The sequence below is a fragment of the Acomys russatus genome, chromosome 1, assembly GCF_903995435.1.
Source record: "Acomys russatus chromosome 1, mAcoRus1.1, whole genome shotgun sequence".
Classification (NCBI taxonomy): Eukaryota; Metazoa; Chordata; class Mammalia; order Rodentia; family Muridae; genus Acomys; species Acomys russatus.
In genome coordinates this window covers 45,381,018-45,404,036 of record NC_067137.1, presented here as the reverse complement: position 1 = coordinate 45,404,036, position 23,019 = coordinate 45,381,018, and the positions used below count along the sequence as shown (strand labels likewise).

The window sequence follows — 23,019 nt, the reverse complement described above, 5'->3', positions numbered from 1 at the left end:
GGCTAAGGTACTTTGAGCTGTGTGGGTTATAGCCATGTCTGTTAGGACAAGCACTTAGGGTTTGAAGACACTCCAGTTCTGAGTCTGCCCTAGTGTTCCCCTTTAGAAGCCAGTGCCTGGTGTTTCTGAAGCACAGGGAAAAGGCTTGTGCGACTGTAGTGAGTATCTTCAAGTATTTGAAGGAATTGATAGAGCCCCACAGACTTTCCATAGAATCATAAACAATAAATGCTATTTTCAGGACCAAGAATTGAACGCATACATAGTATATATGTGTTGTGTGCTAATTGGTGAAATATTTCCATTCTGTTGTCATTTACTTGGTTGCTGTTGAACTTTTAAAAATTCAATTCTTTCTTTGTTCAAGGGTGAACCTTATTTTATTTAATTTTTGAGACATAGGCATAGATTAAATTAGTTTATTATGAACTGAGTATTTATTCTGTCAAAAATAATTAGCTTATGCTTTCCTTCTACAATTTCCCCAGTCTTACTTAGGCAGCTAACATATAAAAAGTGTTCATTTCTATAAAAAAAAGCAACTAATATGAGGACAGAGATGCTGATTATTTTGTGGAATCTAAAAGGGTTGGATATATTTTACTTCAGGACATTTGAACACTTTGTTGCAAAAGACCCAATTATCTAATGTGACTCTAGTGCAGATGCAGTGGCTTTTTGTTTGCTTGCTTGCATGCGTGCGTCTATGCTCGAGTGTGTGTGTGTGTGTGTGTGTGTGTGTGTGTGTGTGTATGCACTTGTGAACTCACAGGCATGTATGTGTGTGGCCACAGATCACTGCAGATCGTATTTGTTTATCTTGGAATGTCTCTTGCAGCAACATGCTCAGAAGTGAAAACAATGTCCATGCGTTTTGAAGATAGCGCTCATTGCTTCCTGCTTTTAACTGGTTGCTTTTATTCTGTGAGCCGTCTTGCTTTTCAGCCTTCCCAGAATTATTCTCTCACTTATTTTTCTCCTAAGTTTGGTAAGTCCTGAAAGCAATCGTATGTGGAAATGTGAGTAGGTACTGTTCAGCAGAGACTGTTAGAGCTCCAGTACCTGTGTCCACCGTGTGGCCCAGAGTTAGGCAGAAGCAGAGAGGCTTGCTCTCTGTGCTTGTCAGCTTCTTGATCCATCCTGCGGGTGTTCACTCAGCCAGGGTAGCCTCGGGTACAAAGAGTAAAACAGCACTTTCTGTGGACAGAGGAGGAGCGTAGGCAGCTGTAGCAGACTGTTCTCCCTGTTGGGAATGGAGACACATGTTTGGTTTGCCTCAGCTGTGGGGCTTTTTCTCCTAAGGATACTCCAGGGTGGAAGAGGACCTTAGTCAGTTATGCTTCTGGTCTCCTGGGGGCACAAGAACTAAAGTTATGCAAGCATGGCATGGCGGATGCCCGCAGTGGCACACAGAGCTCTCAGCGCTCCTGTGGGTTGGCATTTGGGAGAAAGCACATGTACAGATAGTTTTATGTTTTCCTTGGGGACTCCCTGAGGACTTAGGTCATATCCTTCCCAAATGTAAGGAGTTTCATATATTTTTAAATCATACTTGCTTCATAGGCATACAGTGTGCTTCCTGTTTTTCTTTCGGTATTTTCTGATGTCTGAGTTGTTTATCTCCTTTCTCTCCCCCTTCCTCTCTGTGTTCTATGACAGTGTGTATGTGTGAGACACACATATAAATGCATTCACAGAATATTCATTGAACAAGAAAAATCTAAAAATGGAAACCAAGACTGAGAAAACTCAATTTGTTACATTTTAGACATCATTTGTTAATTTTGTATATGGTGTGTGTGTGTGTGTGTGTGTGTGTGTGTGTGCACGCGTGTGTGTATGTGTGTGTGTGTGTGTGTGTATACGTATACTGAGCCCAGAGAATGGGTGTCCTCCAGTTCTCTCTGCCATGTTCTCTTGAGGTAGGGTCTTTACTGAGCCCAGAGCTAGGCTTGTGGATGGCAAGCCCCAGTAAACTTCTTGTCTCTGGTCCCTGAAGTGCTGTGTTGGGAATTTGAACCAAGGTCCTCAAGCTTGTGCTGCAGCAGGTGTTCTTACACGTTGAGGCATCTCCTTAGCCCTAGGTTTATTTTCTTTTGAGACTATGTATACTTTAAAAATGATGGTATTAGTTCACGACCTGTAGTAGCCTCTTGCTGTTGATGAGAGCTTATAGTTCACAAGCACTTTCAAAAGATGTGGATAGGTACTGTGTGAACTTGTTTTTGCGCCCTCAGTCACAGTCATAGGGGAAGGGAGTAAGGGTAAATGGGAGGGAGGGAGGAATGGGAGGATACAAGGGATGAGATAACAATTGAGATGTAATATGAATAAATTAATAAAAAAGATGTGATCTTTATTACATAAAATCTCCTGAAAGAAGAGCAGTATTTCCTACTCAGGGTTTGTAAGTCAAAGTTAAATGTTTCATCAGGCTTCATGGAAGGGGCTCAGTGGGCAGCAGTAGGGCCAGAGGCTCCTTTTCTGTGGGCTTTCCCACCCCTCGCTGCAGTGGTGTGTGTGCTGCCACTCTTGCTCTCTGCCTGCTCCTTCTGACGTGGCTCCTGAGACAGAATGCGTAGGTCCTTGCTCCGCTAGATGCATGTTTACTTCCAGGCTTCTTCCCCATGTCACTGGCTAGAGGAAAGCTCTAGAAAAAGTTGATGTCTTAACTTGCTACACATATATATGGGAAGTATTTGTGTTTCTTTTTGTCTCTTAGAGAGGCTGTGGGGAGGATATGGATATGAGCGATTGGAATTTTGCTGATTATTAAACACTGTATGTGCTGCGACTTGTACACCGCTCATCTTGTTGGCTGTCCATTCCTAGGCCCCATTTAATGTCGAGCAGCGAGAGTCATCCTTGTGTGGCATACATGCTCACAGTTTGGAAGTAGACACAGTAGCTGGAAAGACTGTCAAGGGCATACAAAGGAACGTAACTTGTGTTTCAGTTGGTATGTGCATTAGCATGTGAGGAAGAACATACAACATGGTTAGATTCTTCCACACATGTGGGACTCTTAAGAACATGAACACTGTGGGTGGAGTCTGGCCAAATGGATTGTTCTGTCACACACATACCACAAATGGCATGGCGGCAATGGATGGTTTCCTAAAAAACAAGTAAGTGTAAAATTCCAGACAAAACAAAACAAAACACGAGAAAGAAAGAAAGAAAGAAAGAAAGAAAGAAAGAGAAAGAAAATTTAATCCTTTGATTTATACTGCAGGGAAATGTAAAAAACTATTTATTGTTATTGTGCATAGTGTGTGTATGTGTGTGTGTGTGTGTGTGTGTGTGTGTGTGTGTGTGGTGTCATGGTATACATGTGGAAATCAGGATGACTCTATGACATTGACTCTCTCCTACCTTGACATGGTTCTGGGGATGGAACTCAGATCTCCAGGTCTGTGTGACAAGTTCCTTTACCCTCTGAGTTATATTGACAGCCTACTGCTGGGGAAATGTTGTCACATATTAAAACTGTATGAAGTAGTCATAGGTATATCTAAAACACTATTAGGATCTAGGCTCAGATAATTACAAGTAGACTCCTGGAACCTTGAGTGTCCAACAGGTTATTTAAAAGTCATATAGAGGTTAGCAAGACGGTTTATTTGTGAGGGAGCTTACCATGGAAGTGTGAGGACCCAAGTTTGAATCCCTGAAAACCACCTAAGTAGGAGCAGGTCTGGAACCTCAGCGCTCCAGTGTGCAAGTGGGAAGGAGACAGAAGAACTCAGTGATACTAGAAGTCACATAGAACACAAGCTCTGGCATGCAGGCCTTTCCTTCTTGTGCACAAGCGCTCTGGAGGTTGACTTTCGGGGTTGTGCTCTGAATCATTGTGACAGCTGAGACAGTTCCCGCAGATTCGAAAAGCAGATGCTGGGGTTTAGGAGTGTGGTGGGGCCTGTGCACAGCCTGTTCAGGACCCTTGGCTTTGATCCCTCCCCACGAAGGAAGAGATGTTCTGGATGGCAGGACCACTGCGAGCAGTCCTCCTTAGAGAACAGAGCGGGAGCATAAGGTCTGTGAGAACACCACCACACCAGAAGCCACAGTGGCTTTGTCTTCTGAAGAGGCTGGTGGGTTGGGGCGCTGAGGCTGTGACAGGTGACAGGTTCTTCACCTTCACCTGCCCCTGCTCCCTCCTCTGCATTCCTGTGGTTGCATTCATCCGTGCCATTTTAAGTCATTGTTCTTGTAAGCCTTGGAGGGAGGCTCTGTTAAAACTTCCTTCTTAAGGTTAGCGTAAAAACCATGGTGTGTGTGTGTACAATTTACCTAGGTAAAGTGTTTGTGTAAGAAATTTGTATCTGCTGAATCATTGGGGTATATAAAATATAAATAAGAGTTGTGTATCTTGGACAATTTGGAGGATATAATTTTGCTACCATATACTAGTTGAGTGACTGACTGATTGATTGATTGAGACAAAGTCTTGCTATGCAGCCCTGGGTGACCTGAAACTCCCCTTGTAGACTAGATTGGCTTTGAATTCAGAGATGTGCCTGCCTCTGCCTCCTGAGTGCTGAGATTAAAGACATGCATCACCACTCCCAGCTTACATGTTGTTTTATAGGTGGATTTTTGAGTTATTTTACAAAGTTAACACTTTATGACAGTGAAGGTTGGTATGGGGAAAAGCATTGACCTTTTACTGTACAATTTCAGAACTCAGTACTTCCTTCCCTTCCCTTCCCTTCCCTTTTCTTTCTTTGCTAGCACAGTGTTTTTAGGTCTGCGTTCACTTTGTTGTAGGCTGTGCGTGTGATTTACTGCAAGTTCATCACTTTTTAAAAACTTTACTGTAACATTTCCTTATCAAAAACACAAAGACAGTGAGTGATGCTTAAAGCCTGGAGTACCTGCCCCACAAACCCTTTCCCCTAATGCTTGTTCCTGCGTCAGCATATTCTTCCTGAAACCACAGTGCTGAGAAGAACGTGGCTTCTCTGTCACCACAACATAAACATGATTCATAATTGCTGCTTTTAAAGCCTTAACATGTTAACAGACACCATAGTAGATCATGATTCTCTGAATATACATGCTGGCCTTTCTTACGTAAAGTGAATCACTCATTTACCCACTTCTCTTAAGAAAAGGAAATTTAAAAAGAACACAAACCCAGACCTGAGTGGGACGAGGGTGTGGTCAGACAAAGGAGCTCAGCACACACCTGTCTGCTGTAGCTGCAGCTTTCCCTGTGCACACTTGTGTGTGGTGGGCATCCTGCGTGTTGTTCAGCCTAGAACTGGCAAGGGGACTGTCCTGCACCTACGAGTGAGTTTATTGTCCACAGACAGTCTCAGTTTGTCTCCTGTAGAAACGGCTGCTGCTTAAAAGATCTATCGGATGATGATGCCTTTCGCTTTTCTAGTTGCACTTCTTCAGGACTTAGCCCAAAAGTAGATGCTGAAAGCACAGAACTTGCCAGCACTTGGTGTCGTCGCTGCATTGTTTTCTGGGAGCATTTATAGACTTACTCTGTTCCAGTTAGGCAGAATCCACATACTTTAACGAAAGGTTTTTTTTTTTTTTTTCATTTATTTATTTGTTATGTATACAGTGCTCTGCCTGCATGACAGAAGAGGGCATTAGATCACCTTATAGATGGTCGTGAGCCACCATGTGGTTGCTGGGAATTGAACTCAAGACCTCTGAAAGAGCAGGTGGTGCTCTTAACCTCTGAGCCATCTCTCCAGCCTGAAAGGTTTTTATTTAAAGTCTTTAGGGGAAATTAATTCGACAGGTGAAACATTGATTTTATGTTACATTTCTTTAGGGATTTTTATTTCCTTTATTGGTATTAAAGCTTTATTCCTGAGCATTTACTTATACGTAGTTTATGTTTCTTCTTGTATTCTTTATACATTCCAATTTATATTGAAAGTATGGAATTGCTTAACTGACTTGAGTCATCTTTGGTTTGGGGAAAATAAGATTTAAAAATCTAATCATGTTATTCTGTTTTTTTTCTTTTAGCTCCAGTTATAAACAGGTTCACAAGGCGTGCCTCAGGTAAGTCCGACCATCATATGGATTTCACTTATTAATGGTGACATTTTAAATTTGATGGTTTTATTGGACAGAAATGTACAAAGAGTAATTAATAGGGAGTAATAACTTATTTGTTCATCTTTTTCTAATAAGAACCCAAATATGATATAATCATATATTAGGAATTAACTGAAAATTAAGCCATGAGTGGCTAAGTGTAAGCCCCACTGTGACCAAGGCTGATGTAGACTTCATCTCAGTCTGTACATTTCTTCTCACTCTTGACAAAAAGGCTACTTGGATGACTTTCTCATTTACCATCGACAGTTTAGAAGCAGTGATTTAACCGATGGGCAAAAGAGACCTAGAAACACTGAGGAGGGTGCACTTTTAACTACTATATAGGAGCACTTTAGAGTGGGAACAAGCCATTTGACACTTTCAATTACTGTTTAAAATATTCTCTGGCACCCTAATGCATGGCCAGGGGAGAACCATGTACCTACCAGGTGCTTAAGTGAGGTTCAGTATGGGCCCCATGACCACCTGTGGGGAAGAAGGGGTTACACTTAAAGGTGTTTCTATCCACACTAGTTTCAGTAAAGGGAATTGGGGTGTGGAAATGGGTCAGTGATTTTCTGGAACGTTCACCCCATGGAATATCTTCTCTGAAGGGAAGATTCATGAAGTGTACCACATTTGCTTTGAGAGATTGCTTTTCCTCTTATGTATAAGTAGAACTATTTTACTTAAAAACTAGAAGGTAAATATTTCACTGGTGAAGATCTTTGCAGTCAGGTATTAGTTCTTTATTCCATAAAATTGCCTAATTTCAACTGTGTTGTAATACTCAAAAAGCTTTAAGCCTGATTTTTATTTTTAATTTGCCGTCAGTTAGTGGACTAATTTACTCTCGTACATGGTGCAGATGCCAGGGAGCTGTGCTGCGTTGGGATGGGGGCTGCCGTTCTCAGCATACCTATTTTAAACAGTGAAAGCAAAATGCAAGTTCTCATGCCCTCTGTGGAATAGGGTTGTGTTATGTCTGCAGGGTGCTGAACCTTATCCAGAGCGGAGCTTGACTTGAAGCCTGGCTTTCAGAAATGGTAGCTAGCAGGAGGAGGCAGTTGGGATCAGCACTGTGTGCCTTGCCTGGATGGCGTGACGTTCATCCGTAGAAACAGCTCTGAGTCTAGGAACCCTCTCCCTTCTGCCCTGGGCTTTACGAAGTGAGACATTTATTTATGAGTAAGCTCCATTAGTTTTGTTGTGAGAGGTATCCTTCAATAATTGATTGCTCAGCTCGGTATATAGATTAGTTTTCAGACACCATTATTTTACCTCTCCTCCCCTAAATGTGTGCTGACGGTATCTCATTATGACCTGGCTGGAAATGTAGAGCTGATGGGACGCTAGCAAAGAGATACAGTTAAAACGTTTTCATTTCCAGTATGATAGACACTTGGAAATGCCAGTGAAGTCAATAGGAAAAAGTCCGTATAAAATAATAATAAGCCTCAAAGGGGTAAAATTGTCATACTGTATGCTGAAGACCATTATGAGAATGACTCTTACTGTTGGTTGCAAGTACAAGAGATATTTTACAGAGCACCCTGGTCAGTCTGTTACTGGGCGTTGGCTATACAATTTTAATTGGTCAAGAGAATTTACATATCTTAGGGGAAATGTTATATGGGTGAATAAGGATATATTTAATCATCTACATGTCTGTCTTTATTTACTTTCTTGTAATTCTTAAGAAAGTTTGTCACTTGGTTCTTGGCAGGGGCAGTCTGAGATACTCTGGGAGGGCTCTTCTACAGCTGTTAGTTTAATGGCAGTTTAGTGGAGGAGCTGTCCTCCACCTCCCCATAAAATAACATTTCTTGAAAATAAAAAAATAGATTGCCTGTTAAAAATATAGAAAATTGTGTGTAATTACTGAACTTGCTTAAGGAGTCTTTTTTGGTGGAGTTTAATTTCAGTAATATTTTCCTTTTAGCATTAAACTGTAAAACTTTAAGAAGTAGAATCTGTAGGGAAGAAAATCAGATAAAATCATGCAGAAGGCTTTGAGTTCATTTCTCTTAAAATGATAGTTCAAAAAGAAACATCGTGTTAGTTGGAGAATAGGATAGAAACACTGTTTTACTACACATGTGGCACTGGGTACTTCATCGCTGCTAGCTAAATGAAAATGGCAAGATATAATGTTTTTCATAGTCTACATTCCTTAAATCTTTGAGTTTGGAGCTTTTAGTTTTTATATTATATTTATTAAAAATAGCTTTCAGATCTGAATAACTTAAGTAAAGCATTCCTCCTTTTAGACTTCGTTGCTGTGTTTCATGAGGATGTGAGGTATGCTCGTGATAAGATGCTCAGCAGGCGCGTTGTTTAGGCTCAGGGTCATTTTTTTTATGCTCACTTTTATTTATATTGATGCATGTGTGTGGGGATCAAATGTATGCCATGGTAAGGTGTCCTCAGTGGGCTTCAGAGTCTTGGAACTATAGTTAAAGAAGGTTGTGAGCCCCCAAGTGGGTGCGCTCTTATCTGCTGAGACGTCCCTCCAGCCCCTGGTTTTGCATTTTTAGTAGCTCAAGTTTCTGATAAATTCTCATGTCATGTCATTTTCATGTATTTTTAGTATTTGACCTCAGACACATGTCAGTTATTGGTTCTATAAGTAAGGGGGCCAGTTTTAGTCAGTATTGCCAGAGTTCCTATGGTTTTAAGTCCTTAGTTTTCAGAATCCAGTTTACTCCTTAAGGCAGGATGAAGGCTGTGACAGTTTGACTAATGGGGTTAAGTGAGGACACTGTTAGAAGCACAGAGCCCAGCCATGTGTTGTCAGTTGGGTGAGTTCTACAAACGTGAAGGTCGTTGTCAGATGTCTTCTGAAATACAGCTACATACACCTCTGCTGTCTTCCTGGCAGTGCCTCTTTGAACCATTTTCAAACAGCACCTTATAGCCCTGTTATTAAAAGAAGAAGCCTGCTTTTAGTATTTTTTTCTTTTTGTCTTACTAAACACTTTTTAAAAAAAATGTGCATTGGTGTTTTGCCTGCATGTGTGTCTGTGTGAAGGTGTCAGATCTTGAAGTTACAGACAGTTGTGAGCTGCCATGTGGGTGGTGGGAATTGAACCCAGGTCCTCTGGAAGAGCATTCAGTGCTCCTAACTGCTGAACCATCTCTCCAGCCCCCTAGTAAACACTCCATTAGATACAGGAGCCTAGAATAACTCCTATGAGAGACTTCACCCAGCAGCTATGGAAACAGAAGCAGAGGCCCACAGCCAAACATTAGACAGAGCTCGGGGAGTCCTATGGCGGTTGGGGGGATCATTGAGGGAGCCAGAGGGGTCAAGGACCCCACAAGAAGACCTACAGAGTCAAGTAACCTGGGCCCATGGGGGCTCACAGAGACTGAACATGCAGGGACTGATCTGAGGCCCCCTACACATAAGTAGCAGATGCGCATCTTGGATCCTCCAAGAACTGGAGTGGAGCAGGCCCTCTCTGACTCTGATGGCTCTCTTTGGATCCTGTTCTCCTACTGGGCTGCCTTGTCTGACCTCAGCAGGAGAGACGTGCCTAGTTCTGTAGGAACTTATCATGCCAGGGTAGTTTGGTACCCATGGGGACCTTCCCCTTCTCTGAGGAGGAGGAGAAGGGAGAATGGGGGCAGGGGTGTGCAATTGGGGACTGGGAGGAGAGGGGGCCAGCTACAATCAGAATGTAAAGTGAATAAATAAAAAATTTTTAAACACAAAGAAATGTTTTCTTTCTTCTCCTCTCCTCTCCTCTCTTCTGCCCCACCCCTCTCTCTCATTGGGAGGATAACAGTAATATTCAAGTTTGTCCTAAGAGATAAGTGGTTTCAATAAAACCAACAGAATGTTTACTCTCTCCAAAATATTAGTGTTGAACCCTCTTCTGCATAGTGCTTTAAATCAAATCAATAAAACCCTCTGCATTGTGCCTTAGCCCATCAGAAAAAAGTGTTAGCCTTGGAGTCCTCTCGCTGATAGCAGTCTTTGATCAGATCATCTTTTTCTTATGGTTTTCACGTTACAGGTTTTCAAAGACACCAGTGATCTTCTGTGTGGTTTTACTTCTAAAGTGGGAGAGTGGGATCCAGCCAGAGTGGAGACAAATTGGCCTTGCTTTGTGAGGGCAGGTCTCTTTTTTGTTTGTTTTGTTTTTGTTGTTGTTGTTTTCTAATCACAAGATTTTATTTAGAAAAATACTGTATTTATAGAAAATTTCAAAGAATAGCTGAATGAGCACATTTGCCTAGATTCCTTGATTGTTAATTCATTATTTTGACACATTTGCACACCCTCCTTTCTTTATGCACCCACACACATATGTACACATTTTTTTTTAGATGAAGGAGCCCAGGCCAGCTTTGAATTCATATTTTTCTCTTTCTCAGGCTCCTTAGTACTATAATACTCAATTACCCTTTTTACTTTTTATTGATCCTTTCAGGAATTCTGACTACTTAGGTGTATGTCTTCTAAGATCAAGGGCCTCTTCCTCCTCTTCCTCCTCCTCCTCTTCCTCCTCCTCCTCTTCCTCCTCCTCCTCTTCCTCCTCCTCCTCCTATTTACTTACTTACTTACTTATTTAATCTCTTTACATCTTGATCCCAGCCCCCTCCCTTCTCTCCTCCCAGTCCCACCCTCATAGCCCCCTTTTCCCATTACTGCCTCTCCTTTTTCTCAGAGAAGGGGAGGACCTAAAGGGATACCCAACCCACCCTGGCACCTCAAGTCACAGAAGGATTAAGTGCATCCTCTCCCACTGAGGCCAGACAAGGCAGCCCAGCTAGAGGAAAGGGACCCAGAGACAGCTCCTACTCCCACTGTTAGAGGACCCACATGTTGACCACACTGCATACCTGCTACATCTGAGTCCAGCCCATGCATGCTCTTTGGTTGGTGGTTCAATCTCTGTAAGCCCCCATGGGCCCAGGTTAGTTTATTTTGTAGGTTTTGTGTGGTATGTTTGACCCGTCCACCTCCCTTTCACTCTTCCACAGAACTCCTCAAGCTCACCCTATTGTTTAGTTATGAGTTTCTGCTTCTGTTTCCATCAGCTGCTGGCTGAAGCCTCTCAGAAGATGGTAATTCTAGTTTCCTGTTTGCAAGCATAATAGTGACAGGGATTGGCTCTCTCCCGTGGGGTGGGTCTCAAGTTGGACCAGACACTGGTTTTCCATTCCCTCAATCTCTGCTCCATCTTTATTCCTACACTTATTGTAGGCAGGACAAATTTTGGGTCAAAGGTTTTATGGGGGGGTTGGTGTTCTCCTCCCTCCATTGGAAGTCCCATGTAGCTACAGGAGGTGGTGACTTCTGGCTCCTACATAGTGTATTACTCCTGTAATGAATGGGATATAAACTTGATATGCTATATTCTACTGATGTTAGAGTCAGACTTTTTCTGTTGTCCTTCTAAGAGTTCCTCCTTACCTCCATTAAATACTTTGTGGCTTGATATTGTGACCAATTACTGTGTTTTGGGTTTCTCCTGTTTCTTAAATTGACCTCCTGGAATTTTTTGCAGTTTTTATGGTTGTTCTGACAGTGACCTTCTAGCTGCTATGAGCTCATAGGAGACACCCTTTGTGTCTCATTGATGCTCATGGAGTCTTTGAATCGATACTTTGCATTGCTTTCAGGGACTGCCGTGGAGCAGTCTTGCGCTAAGAAGCACTTGCTTCTTGTAACAGAAGTATACACTCATGTCCAAACTTGCAGACTTTCTTTTGTCATAAAGATAATTCAGTCTCTAATGCTTTACCAATAGAGTCGAGTTGTATAGTATAGGTTTTTTTTTGGGGGGGGGGTGTTTTTTTTTTTTTTTTTTTTTTTTAAAGACACAGTTTCTTTGTGTAACAGAGCCGTGGCTATCTTGGACTCACTTTGTAGACCAGGCTGGCCTCTAACTCACAGAGATTCACCTGCCTCTGCCTCCTGAGTGCTAGGATTAAAGGCGTGCACCACGATGCTTGGCTCTGTATAGTACAGTTTTAACAGAGATCAAAAGTTCATTTTTTTCTTTCTAAAATTAGCAGTAAGAAAAATTCAGAGCTAAGGTTTTGAAGTCTCACATACTCAGTGACATTACCAAAATGACATTAAAAATCCCTATAAAGTTAGCCCAAAGAAAGAAATGAGAAAAAAAAAGTTAGTTTTTAAGAAAGGAGGGAACCAACAGAACTTCACTTCTTGTCTTGAGTCAGGGAACATACGTTTTACCTTGTTTTGGAAACATTTTGTTGCTGGTATTCCTTTGTTCTTGATGGTGAAAGCTTTTAACCCCTGTCATTATTTTCCACAGAGAGTGGTCTAATACCGTGAGCCTCATCTGCTGAGGTGATGCCCCTTAGGCCTGTATTTTGGCTTTGAGTCAACTCCTTAAAACACACGTGAACCTGACAATCAGCAGTACTTGACAGAACGTGCTGAGAAAACTCTACTTTGCTAATTAGCTTACCAATTTATTCCACAAACATTTAATAAGAATCTCCTATGTCTTGGGCGTGCTGCTAAGGGTACAGGAATAAAATGCAGTCCATGTGAAATCCACAGTCCAGTAGGGAAACTGGCTATGACTCACATTCCATCAAATACCATAGTATTCACAAAGTGAAAGGAACACACAGCAAGGGAGCCATTTGAGCTGGGCTTAAAGTTTGTGATAATATGCATTTGACCAAGAAAATAAGGGTGCTTGTGCTCTCTCACTGAGAGCTGTTTCATTCAGTATCACTGTATGAAGTCCATCTTCGGAGTCCTTAGTAGCCTTTCTAAGACTCAGTGTCTCCAGGTATGAAATGATACACTGTTCCTCTCACAAGACGTTCTTAATGATCGTGCAGTAGATAATCCATGAAAACCTCTGAGCCAGTTTGGTTCTGCCCACATGTGTCTTGTGACAAGGCAGAGACTTCCAGGACCTGGGGGCTGGATAGCCATTTGGGTCACTGCAGCTCAGTGAAAAGTTAGCCGGAAAGATGACACCAAAGGTAGGGTTGAAATCAAGAAGCAGACAGTGCTAGCAAGGCAACAGGATAAAACCAGATCTCTCACCCTGGGCATGGGAGGTGAGATGAGGGGTGGAGGGACCCAGAGAGGTTTGATGAGCTGCCGGGACAGAGTTCTGGGCTTTTGTTTAGGAGAGAGAAGTCAGTGGGGGGCTCCTAGATTCATCTCATCCTCGGATTGCTGTACATGTGTCCACAATAGTATAAAACACACTCTTCCTTGTGTTTCCTTCCAAATAAAACCATGTAAATAGAGCCAGTGCTGTCTGTCCCAACTCTGGCTTGCTAGCAGCGCTGCTTGACTTCTTCAGGGATATTGGGGAACTTAGTTACATTTCTCTCAGAGTTCTGTTTGAGCTTCTAAAGCAGGAAGAGAGGAAGATGACAGTAAAACAAGGTGGTCAGTGCTGGTGGGGTGGGGGTTGGGGGAGGGAGGAGGAGTGTTCTTCACGTGTCTTCAGACCTTTCACATAGCGGTCATGCCACAAGATGCTGAGGGCTTTGGAAAACAGCCTGGGACTTATGGAGCCCAAGGAACCCAGTGCATCCTCATTGCTAGAGCATAGTCCTGGTCAGAGGTACCCGAGGAGACGGTGGATTTCCAAAACATGAGTAGATACAGTGGGCACTTGGTCTCAGCACAACTATTCTTAATATTATCGGGGTTTAGGTTTCTGCTGTTCAAACTCTATGTAAAGAACCATTTTTTATTTGCTTCTTTTTTTTCTAATGTATACCAGTGCTTGTATAAAATAAGAAATTTCTATAGTGTTTAAATACTTCTGCTTTTGTCTTTTATCTTAGTAGGTGAGCTTAGTGTGACCTACAGGAGATGTGAAAGCTTTCATACAGGAAAATTACAAATTTAACTTAAAAAAAAATCATTATTCAGCAACCAAACATTTTATTTTACCAGAGTGGTATTTTTTCTAGCATGCATTGCTGCAAGAATAAATGGAGCCCTTTGTAGTAGGTGTCACATGGTAGCTGTGCTCCAGGCTGTGGTACATATGCTGTCATTTCTGTGTGGCACACATACATGTGTATGTCCCAGGCTTCTCTTGACTGTCCTTAGTACAGTGCACCCTACCCACATTTCTAGCCCTAGCTTCTCGATGGTTCTCTGTGGAGAAAGTGTTAGGAAGGATAGGAATGGACAGGAAGAGCCCACAGGTCAACTTTCTGGGCATTGGTGGTGATTTAGCATCAAGTGCTCCGTATCCTTGAGGAAGCTGCAGACCAAGGGGAAGGTAGTTGTCTGAGGGGCCTTCATCATGGGGCTGAGCTAGGGGGAGAGAGCAGAGGGCATGGTTGGGCTGAGGGCATGTGGGGTAGAATTTATTCTCTGTAAATCCGTGTTAAACTAAACTTACGGCCAAATTTAATCGCCCGATCCTTCATCCTGCAGAAGCAGCATGAAGAAGTGAAGAGGTCATAAGTGGGATGATTTTTCCACTTACTGATTAAATATTCAGTGAGAACTTACAGTGTGTTTAGCCGCAGGCTAAGCTCAAGGAAGACAGTGACTAGGGTCTCAGATCCATCGGTTATTAGCTATGTGATTTGGACAAATTACCTGAGCTGTCTCCTGTAGAATTTCCTTACTGTGAGGACTCATGAAGGGATGCTTAGAAAGCCTTCAGTATGATCCCTGCCTGTACTAAGGGCTAAATACACTTATTAGTTCAATGTATCAAATTTTAATAGAACAGAATGACTTAATGCTGATTCTGTTTCTTTGCTTCTGTAACTTCCTGTTCTTAGTCAAAGTACAGAAGTGCATATTTTTGGGTACCGCTTAGTACTCTTTCAAATTTGGATGATCATTGTAATAACGTATGTGAGGATTTCTTTAGCTCTCTAGGTAAGAACAGAAAGGCATCTTTTTTCCCCTACATTATCAGCTGGGCCTATAAAGTACTATTTTGAAACCCAAGATTGCCTTTTATGTCGCAGCCTGCCACCTTAACCTGTGTGTAAATGCTGCCACCTTAACCTGTGTGTAAATGCTGCCACCTTAACCTGTGTGTAAATGCTGCCACCTTAACAACACTCCCCACAGTCAGGTTTAACCAGCCCCTGCTTGGAGCCTGTAACTAAAGAATGAACAGTAATATCTTTGGGTTCTGAGTCCCAGAACTCAGTAGGAAGCTGTTTCATTCTAGTTTATAGTTTGACCAAGCTTTTTGATATTCAAAAAATTAATGATGCAGTTAAAAACAAAATGTATTCAGGCCCCCTCTTTCCTTTATCGGTTAAGAATCAGATTGTGGTGGGAATAGTGGTTCACACCTCTAGTCCCAGCAACCAGGAGGCAGAGGTAGGCAGTTATAGGCCATCCTGGTCTGCACACAGGCCAGCCAGGGCTGCAGAGTATGTCTCTGCCTCGGTGGAGAGCCCAGCCCAACCAACCCCTCACCAAGTCCCTCTTCTGCTCCTCAGGTGTGTTTTTCTTTTCTTCAGTCAGGAGTTGTTCAAGACAGGGAATGTCAGTTTTGTTGTTTTACAGAAATGAATGGTGTATTGTTTTCATAGTGACGGGAAGGAGGGCATGTCACCTAAGACACTGGCCATCTTAGTCACCCTTGAGGCCCATTTCAAGGCAACGTTGTCTCGACTCACCATCACCAAAAACGGTGGCAGAGACCTCTCTGGGTATTTTGAAGTGGAATCCTCAGTCACGTCTTCCCTTTTAAAGCAGACATAGGTAGTTAACATATTCCTTGCATGACCCCAAAGAGTAATGAAGCAGAGACTTCAGGCCAGGACTGTATTTACTCACAGCCCCTGCCCAGATGCTGTTTAGGGTCTAAGCAGGCTGTGAGTGGCTGCTACAGCGAAAGAGGAGGCTTTTGTCCACCATGTCTGTTCTGTAGCTTTCTAAAATAAACTGTTGCTTGCAATTGTGTTTCTATTTTGTATTTGTAATTTATTTTAAATTTTATCAACCTATTGCCTACATCCTTTTTTGTTTTTTAAATAGTACGGTTCTACAAGGGGATCAATTTAGTGTATTTTTAAATACTTTTTTTTTTTTATTTGAAAGCTGTCAAGGGGAATTAGAATAACAAAACCCCCAAAATTCGGAATTACATATTATTGACTAAAGCATTGATAATTATATTTTGCAGTTAGGAGGAGTTCAGTGTAATTAAAAATACTTGCTTTAGTTAAGTGGATGCTTCAGAGGGGGCTCACGAGGTTGGCTTGTAGCAGAAGGGGTCAATGTGCATTCAGAATGTGGGCAGAGATCACCAAGAGATAGAGTTTCCCATCAATGTTCAATCCTCAGGCTTCTTCATCTGTCATTTTGACAAAGAATAAAATTCTCCAGGGAGGATGAGGACTGTTTGATGGAGGGTCAGTTTGGCTGGTTTTGCACCTTAGTGGGTAATGTAAGAAAGCCTGTGATGGCTGCTGGGGCAATGATTCAGGCTCAGGTGTGGGCTGCCAGCAGTTCTTAGCTCTGCTTCCCCAGCACTGGCGACAGGGACAGTCACCCGCACTTCTATGCACTTCTATACAGGGGGATTTGAAACCATCTACATTTCTTTTTTTTTCTTTGTTTGTTTTTGTTTTTCGAGACAGGGTTTCTCTGTGTAGCTTTTGGCTGTCCTAGACTTGCTTTATAGACCAGGCTGGCCTCGAACTCATAGCAATCCTCCTGCCTCTGCCTCCCAAGTGTTGGGATTAAAGGTGTGCACCACCGCACCCAGCTCCCATCTTCATTTCATAGGCATAGAAAATGAAGCACAGCACGCCTTTAATCCCAGCACTTGGGAGGCAGAGGCAGGTGGATCCCTGTGAGTTCGAGGCCAGCTAGTCCAGGACAGCCTGGGCTACACAGAGAAACCCTGTCTTAAAAAACAAAACAAAACCAACCAACCAAACAAACAAACAAAGAGTGATTCAGTACTCAAGGTTATGCCCAAGGGTGTATTTTTTTTATTTTCAATATTATCGAAATATTGAGTTAACATAGTTTTAAATGTTTCATTAAACAGGAGTAGCGTCAGTATAATTATAAAAACGTTGCATACTTCATTATCCAGTTGTGCAGATATTTGTGAATATTCTGCAGGATAGAAGCCAAGCTGTCGCTTTTGAGCCAGGGTCTCCTGTAGCCCAGGCCTCACTATCATTAGGTAGCTAGGGATGACCTTGACCCTCAGATCCTCCTGCTGCTATCTCATGTCTGGCTGACTGGAAGTACCTATGTAGACCAGGATAACCTTGAACTCACAGAGATGCACTTTGTTCTCTCTCCTGAGTTGCGGGACTAAAGGCATGTGCAGCCATGCCTGGTTCATGTACTCTTCAAATTCTGCAAGTCAAACAGTAAGTTAGTGGTATAGGTAACACCCAAGGATGACACTGTTTTTGCTCGATTGGTTTGCAGCATTGTAATTATTGAATATTATATTCCTTTTGTAATGGCAAATCCTATAAAAGATAAGTGGACCTGCTTACATTTGTTTTTATAATGTGGAAGCTGGTGTGATAAACTGTGTAAGTAGTCTTAACAACTGCAAATGGTAGGTGTGGTCTGATGATTTAGAAATGAGGTGAGACCCTCGACAGCTGCAGCACTTGGGAGAAGGGGAGCTGGCCCTGGAGGTGGGGGGCATGGTTGAGTAGGCATGAATGAGGACCCCCCCCCTCACCACTTACCACCTGCAGCAGGTGGGAGAGTTAGTCATAAGAGCAGGAGAGCTGGCCCTGCCCCTTGCCAGCTGTAACATTGAGTGAGCTAGCTGGGGCAGTGCTGGAGAGCTTGCCTGGGTGGTGTGGATACAGGAGAGCTGGTGGACTGACCAACTCAGCTACTACTCAGGTCCAGCTCCAGGACTTTGAGTTGGCCCACCTCAACATCTACCACATGGATGAACTGCTGGAGCGCATGAAGAGGCCAGTCCAAAGCTGCAGCATCTCCATGACATAGGGCGACAACAGGATGTCTGAGAGGAGTCCCACTGAAGATCCAATATGACAGTGTGACAGAAGCCAGAGCCCTCGAACAGACCAGTGAACATTTGCACGCAAAAATGTGTGGACAAAGGGTGTACTGTGTGCCATACTGCAGCTTCCATTATGGGATTTTCTGTTTTAGATTTTTTGTTGTTTTTTTTCTTTAGGGGGTTGCAAGGGCAGATAGAAAGGAACAGGGAGATGAGTGGAGTTGGAGTGTATGATGTGAAATTCACAAGGATCAATAAAAAGTTTAAAGACAGACAGACAGACAGAAAGAAAGAAAATAGGTAAGACAAGGGGGAAGGAAGGGCATTAGGAGGTAAGCCTGTGTGAGGGGTAGGGTTAGGCTTCTCCATTTTAGTTTTTTAATTTGAAATGATTCCCAGTTTCTATATCGTCAGTGACAGCGAGCCAGAATCTTTTTTTAAATTTAATTTTAAATTTAAAATGTTTTTAAGCTTAGTTTTAATTATGAGGTCATATTTCCTACTATAAAGCAGAAGTGCTTTCCCCAGTTGGGATCCCTGGAATCAATACTGCTGTTTTTGTAGTTGTGATCAGTATATACACAAATAAACCGAGGTCCATGAACTTAGTGTTCTGAAGCTTGTCCAGCAACAGTGTTTAGAGTCCAGACACAATACAGTGTTGCCTAATTGTTCCATAAAATTACATTCATACATTGTGTATTTAAGAAGTGGAATTGCTTAGTTGAGGCTATAAGAATGTGAACTTTGTCCATATTGCCAGCTGCCCTCTATCTACAACCTAATACTAATTCATCTTCCTTTCTTGAGTTTTGTAGAATGTGAAACAGTTTACAGAACATTTGCATATTTCTAGGTTTACAGGTCAGTTACTCACTTGGCATTTTCTTATCACCAATATAACTTAGCCTCTGCATATTGTTTGCCACGTGCATTTAATCTATGAATGGCCTGTTCAGTCTCTTTTTTTCCTTACTCAGTTGTGTTTGTGTTCTGAGGTCCCTGGACTGTGAACTCAGATCTGGGCGTGCTGCTCTTTGAGGGCTGACATTGAGAGGATTGCTTAGTTTCCACGCATCAGGAACAGCTGTAAAATATAGAGTGGAAGCACCAGGCACACTGAACACTGTTGACTAGCGGGATAGTGACTGTGAAGTACCTAACACGTTTTGTGAAGTGTGGTGAGAGACGTGTGCTTGCTCAGCATTATTAATTCTATAGAGATTTTTACAAATGAATGCATAACACCCATATAATTGTTGGACTTTTCTTCTTTACATCACAATAATCAGATAAATTATGTTAATATATTTTCTATTATTGGACTATCCTCATATTCATGGAATTTGCTCTGTTTCTTCAAGTATGATTAATTATGTTCTTAAAGTGGAAGTAACACATAGTAACTGCCGTTTCAACACATATCAAAATAAACCTTTGAACTCAGAATCTTTAATTTTAGGCATATTTCAGTGGGCATTATTGCATCCTTCTTTCTGCTGTAGGTGAATAATTAGGGTTGGAGCTAGCAATTATGCAGCTAGATACTGTTCTTGAAGAACCTAGTGATCACAGTAAGACATATTGGTTAGATATGAGATATGCTAGTTAGTGCAAATTATGAAGGGCACATCCTGTAAGAGACTACAAGAAGAGTGGCATTATGTGTCTGTCTCAGTTTTAGGCATATTAAGATTAATTGCATGACATTTAAAATAATAGTTATAGTATCATTTTCTAAAACTGCAGAAGAACTTTACCCCAAAGTAGGAAAGTGCTGTATATTCTAATTTGTACCTTTTAGCAACATCGTGCATCTCTGAACTAGTGTGTTGTCTTGAGAGCACAAATTCTATTATGTTTGATTTTTTTAAAAACTGTGAATATAACATAAAAGTGAAATAAATGCCCATCTGTATATTTGCACAAATTGTGTTTGTGTGAAGTGAGGACATGACCATTCCAAGGGGTGATTGAGAGAAGTTTTTTGTGGTAGGTATTTGTCAGAGTATAGCCAGAGGCATCTGGAAGATTCCAGAGCAAGGAGAGAAAGTAGTAGAATAAATGTGGCCATCAGACTGGACCAGGCCATGAGAAGAGAGAGCAGAGGAGAAAAAGAGGAGGACAAAGAGAGGGGCAAGAGAGAACAAATGTTAGACACAAAGTTCGGACACGACAGAATGCCAGTCTGACAAGGTAGGGTTTTGTGAGACTGAGAAGCTGGGGCAAGCGAAACCTGTGAGCTGGAACAGTTTAGGATGGGGGCAGAGTTAGAAGAGCCCGGATACCAGTGGATACCCTCCAACAGTCATTTATGGTGCTTTGGTATGCCAATAGGCATCAGGGTTAGCCGGCTGTCCCTTTTGGACCCAACAGAGCCTTAGGACTTTCCTTCATAAAAACATGCTCATTCACCAAATATTGCACTCCAATTTCTGCCTTTTTTTTTTTAAATCTCAGAAGTACTAAGGATAATAGTAATATGGTATGACATGGGGTAAAGATAGTTCATATTTTTAAAAAAGTAAATGGGTTTATGCTTTGAGACTACGTTGTATACAAAATTGTAATATAATTAATGCCTGGCATTTTACTGTGCATGGTGGTGCATGCCTTTAGTCCCAGTACTCTGGAGGCAGAGAGAGGCTGATGTCTGAGTTTAAGACCATCCTGGTTTACAAAGTGAGCTCCAGTACAGTCAGGGCTACACAGAAAAACCCTGTCTCAAAAAACCAAAACCAAATCAAAACAAAATAAAATAAAAACAAAACAAAAGAAAAGAAAAGAAACAAAAACAAAAAAGTCTAGCATTCCAAAGGGTTGCTTACCTCAAACTAGGAACTTTTCTAGGTGGCTTTGTGTTATTGATTTGATTTATTTGTTAAAGCGATTTATACACCAGGTATTTTTCTAGTATTAAAGATAAACAGATTCACTGGCCAATTCTTTGCCTTCGTTACATAGCAACCAGCAGCAGGGACAAGACTGCAAATCAGACTTACTGTTTACACAGTCTGAACTGTGTACCGAAGTTCTGTCAACACTGGATGTTCCCAAGGGTGGCTCCTTGTTTTTTAGATGAGAATTGGATTCATATTGCTTAGTAGTGTGCAAATATTACTGAAACCTCAGGCAGAGGAGGGTCAGGAGGTTGGGCTTAGTTCTGAGGTCTGGCCACTTGCCTCCCTCAAAACAAACAAACAAAAGCAGGGGGAATGTTGGTGAAAAGGAGGGATTTCTCTTCAGTGTGGCTGCCACTGGGAAGGTACAGCTAAGAGCTGTCTTCAGGGCTGATGAGAAGAGCTCAGTGTTCAAGAGGGAAGGAGCAAATGCAGGGCAGGAAAGATGCACTCTGGTCTGCTTGGTCATCATGAGCAATTAGAAAGTTCATGTCATCAGATATGGTGGTGCTGGCCAGCACTCCTAGCACTTGAGAGATGGAAAAAGGGAATTATGAGTTTGGAGCTGCATGGCCTATTGGCCTAGTCAGTAAAATCTTGTCTTGGTTGTGAAAGAAAAAGAAATAGAAACTTGGGGGTGTATGCATTAGTTTTGATTCTTGCTGCAGGATATTTGCCGATTGGCCCTGGTGTTCCTGGAGTCCAAGGTGACTGTCGGAAGACATGACTTGGAGAAAAGTATGCATCAAGAAGGCAAGATAGAGTTAGTGAGGCCATCAGGCTTAAGACGGTGACTCCTAGGCACTGTTCTAGTGGTCTAGAACACAGGATGTGAAAATTGGTGGTTGGCCGTCTGTCAGCAGTGGGTGGGGAGACACACCCACCTCCAGTAGCCTGAGGAGCTCCCTCCCTGCTCTTGGGGAGTCAAGTAAAGCTGCATTCCTGACTGGACTTCAGAAGAGAACTTCAGGATGAGTCAAAGTGAAAGAAAGTCATCCAAACCCAAGCTCCCGTGGCAAAAGAAAGGAGGATTGGTTGGTGGACGGACTCATTGCTTTAGGAAAAGGACAGTCCACACCGGCCCATGGGTCTGTCTGCTCTTGAGAGTCCTGCTTAAGTGTCTCAGCAGTGGCTGTGCACATAAATCTTTCTTTCTGAGTTACATTGCTCAAAGGAAGCCATTTACGACAAATTAACGTTTAAGTAGTATCGAAAAACATATGGCTGTTTCCTTATTTCTCTAGTTTAAAGATAAATGGAATTTTAAAGCAGTTTTTTTTTAAAGCAGTTTTATGAGGTGTGTTGTTTAGATTTAAGGGTGAAAAGAGTACTGGCCACATACATCCTGGCTCTATATAAATAAGGTTTGTTGTTTTTAACATTCTTGTTAGAAATGTGTTTGGGAAAACAAGCACCAATTTTATGGGCAATTTATCAGTTGTATTAAAGTTTCTTTACCAGCCAACAGGAAAGACAAGGTAGATAGCTCCTGTTGGGTTTTAGGAAGGGGATGGCAGAGGAGGAATAGGGCAGGGGGCATGCAGGTTCTAGAGAAAGGCAGGGATGGATGGCATTCAACTTTGTTAACTCCTTAGCAAGCAATATGGTTCAATGTGTGTGTTTGCGTGTGTGTGTGTGTGTGTGTGTGTGTGTGTGTGTGAGAGAGAGAGAGAGAGAGAGAGAGAGAGAGAGAGAGGTCCACAAGCAAGGGAGGCTTCAGTCCTTCCAGAACATAGAGCCCAACTACCTGCAGCTCTGGTCCAAACCATGATAAACCCCAGAAAAAGATTCAAATTAGCTCAGTCATCAGGGATTGGAGTTGCCTCATTTGTCTAGGGTTGGTCATGGCCTGGGCCCAGGATCTCTAAATTGCCCTGCAACTGATTTTGATTGACCGAGGCAGGATTGTCAGAGTCATGTCTGCTAGCAGTTTCTTTAGGTTAAAGTGGGTGCTTATAAGAAGCCCTCTGTTCATCTGTCTTTGTCATTGTCTTTGTTGGCACACTCACTTGCAAATGAAAGATACTGACAAATCCACAGCTCCTGGCACGAGGGACGCGCACTCCACCTGTTTCACCACTTGCCGA

General features: G+C 42.3%; 1 protein-coding gene across 1 annotated transcript in view; it reads left to right on the top strand.

The window, feature by feature from the left end:
- The window catches only part of Prkar2b (protein kinase cAMP-dependent type II regulatory subunit beta), a 94,826-nt gene that overhangs the window by 16,098 nt on the left and 55,709 nt on the right, over positions 1-23,019 (top strand). The window contains exon 2 of the mRNA XM_051144751.1: positions 5,998-6,033. Coding sequence (XP_051000708.1) covers positions 5,998-6,033 — 36 coding nt within the window. The remainder of the gene's footprint in view (positions 1-5,997; positions 6,034-23,019) is intronic.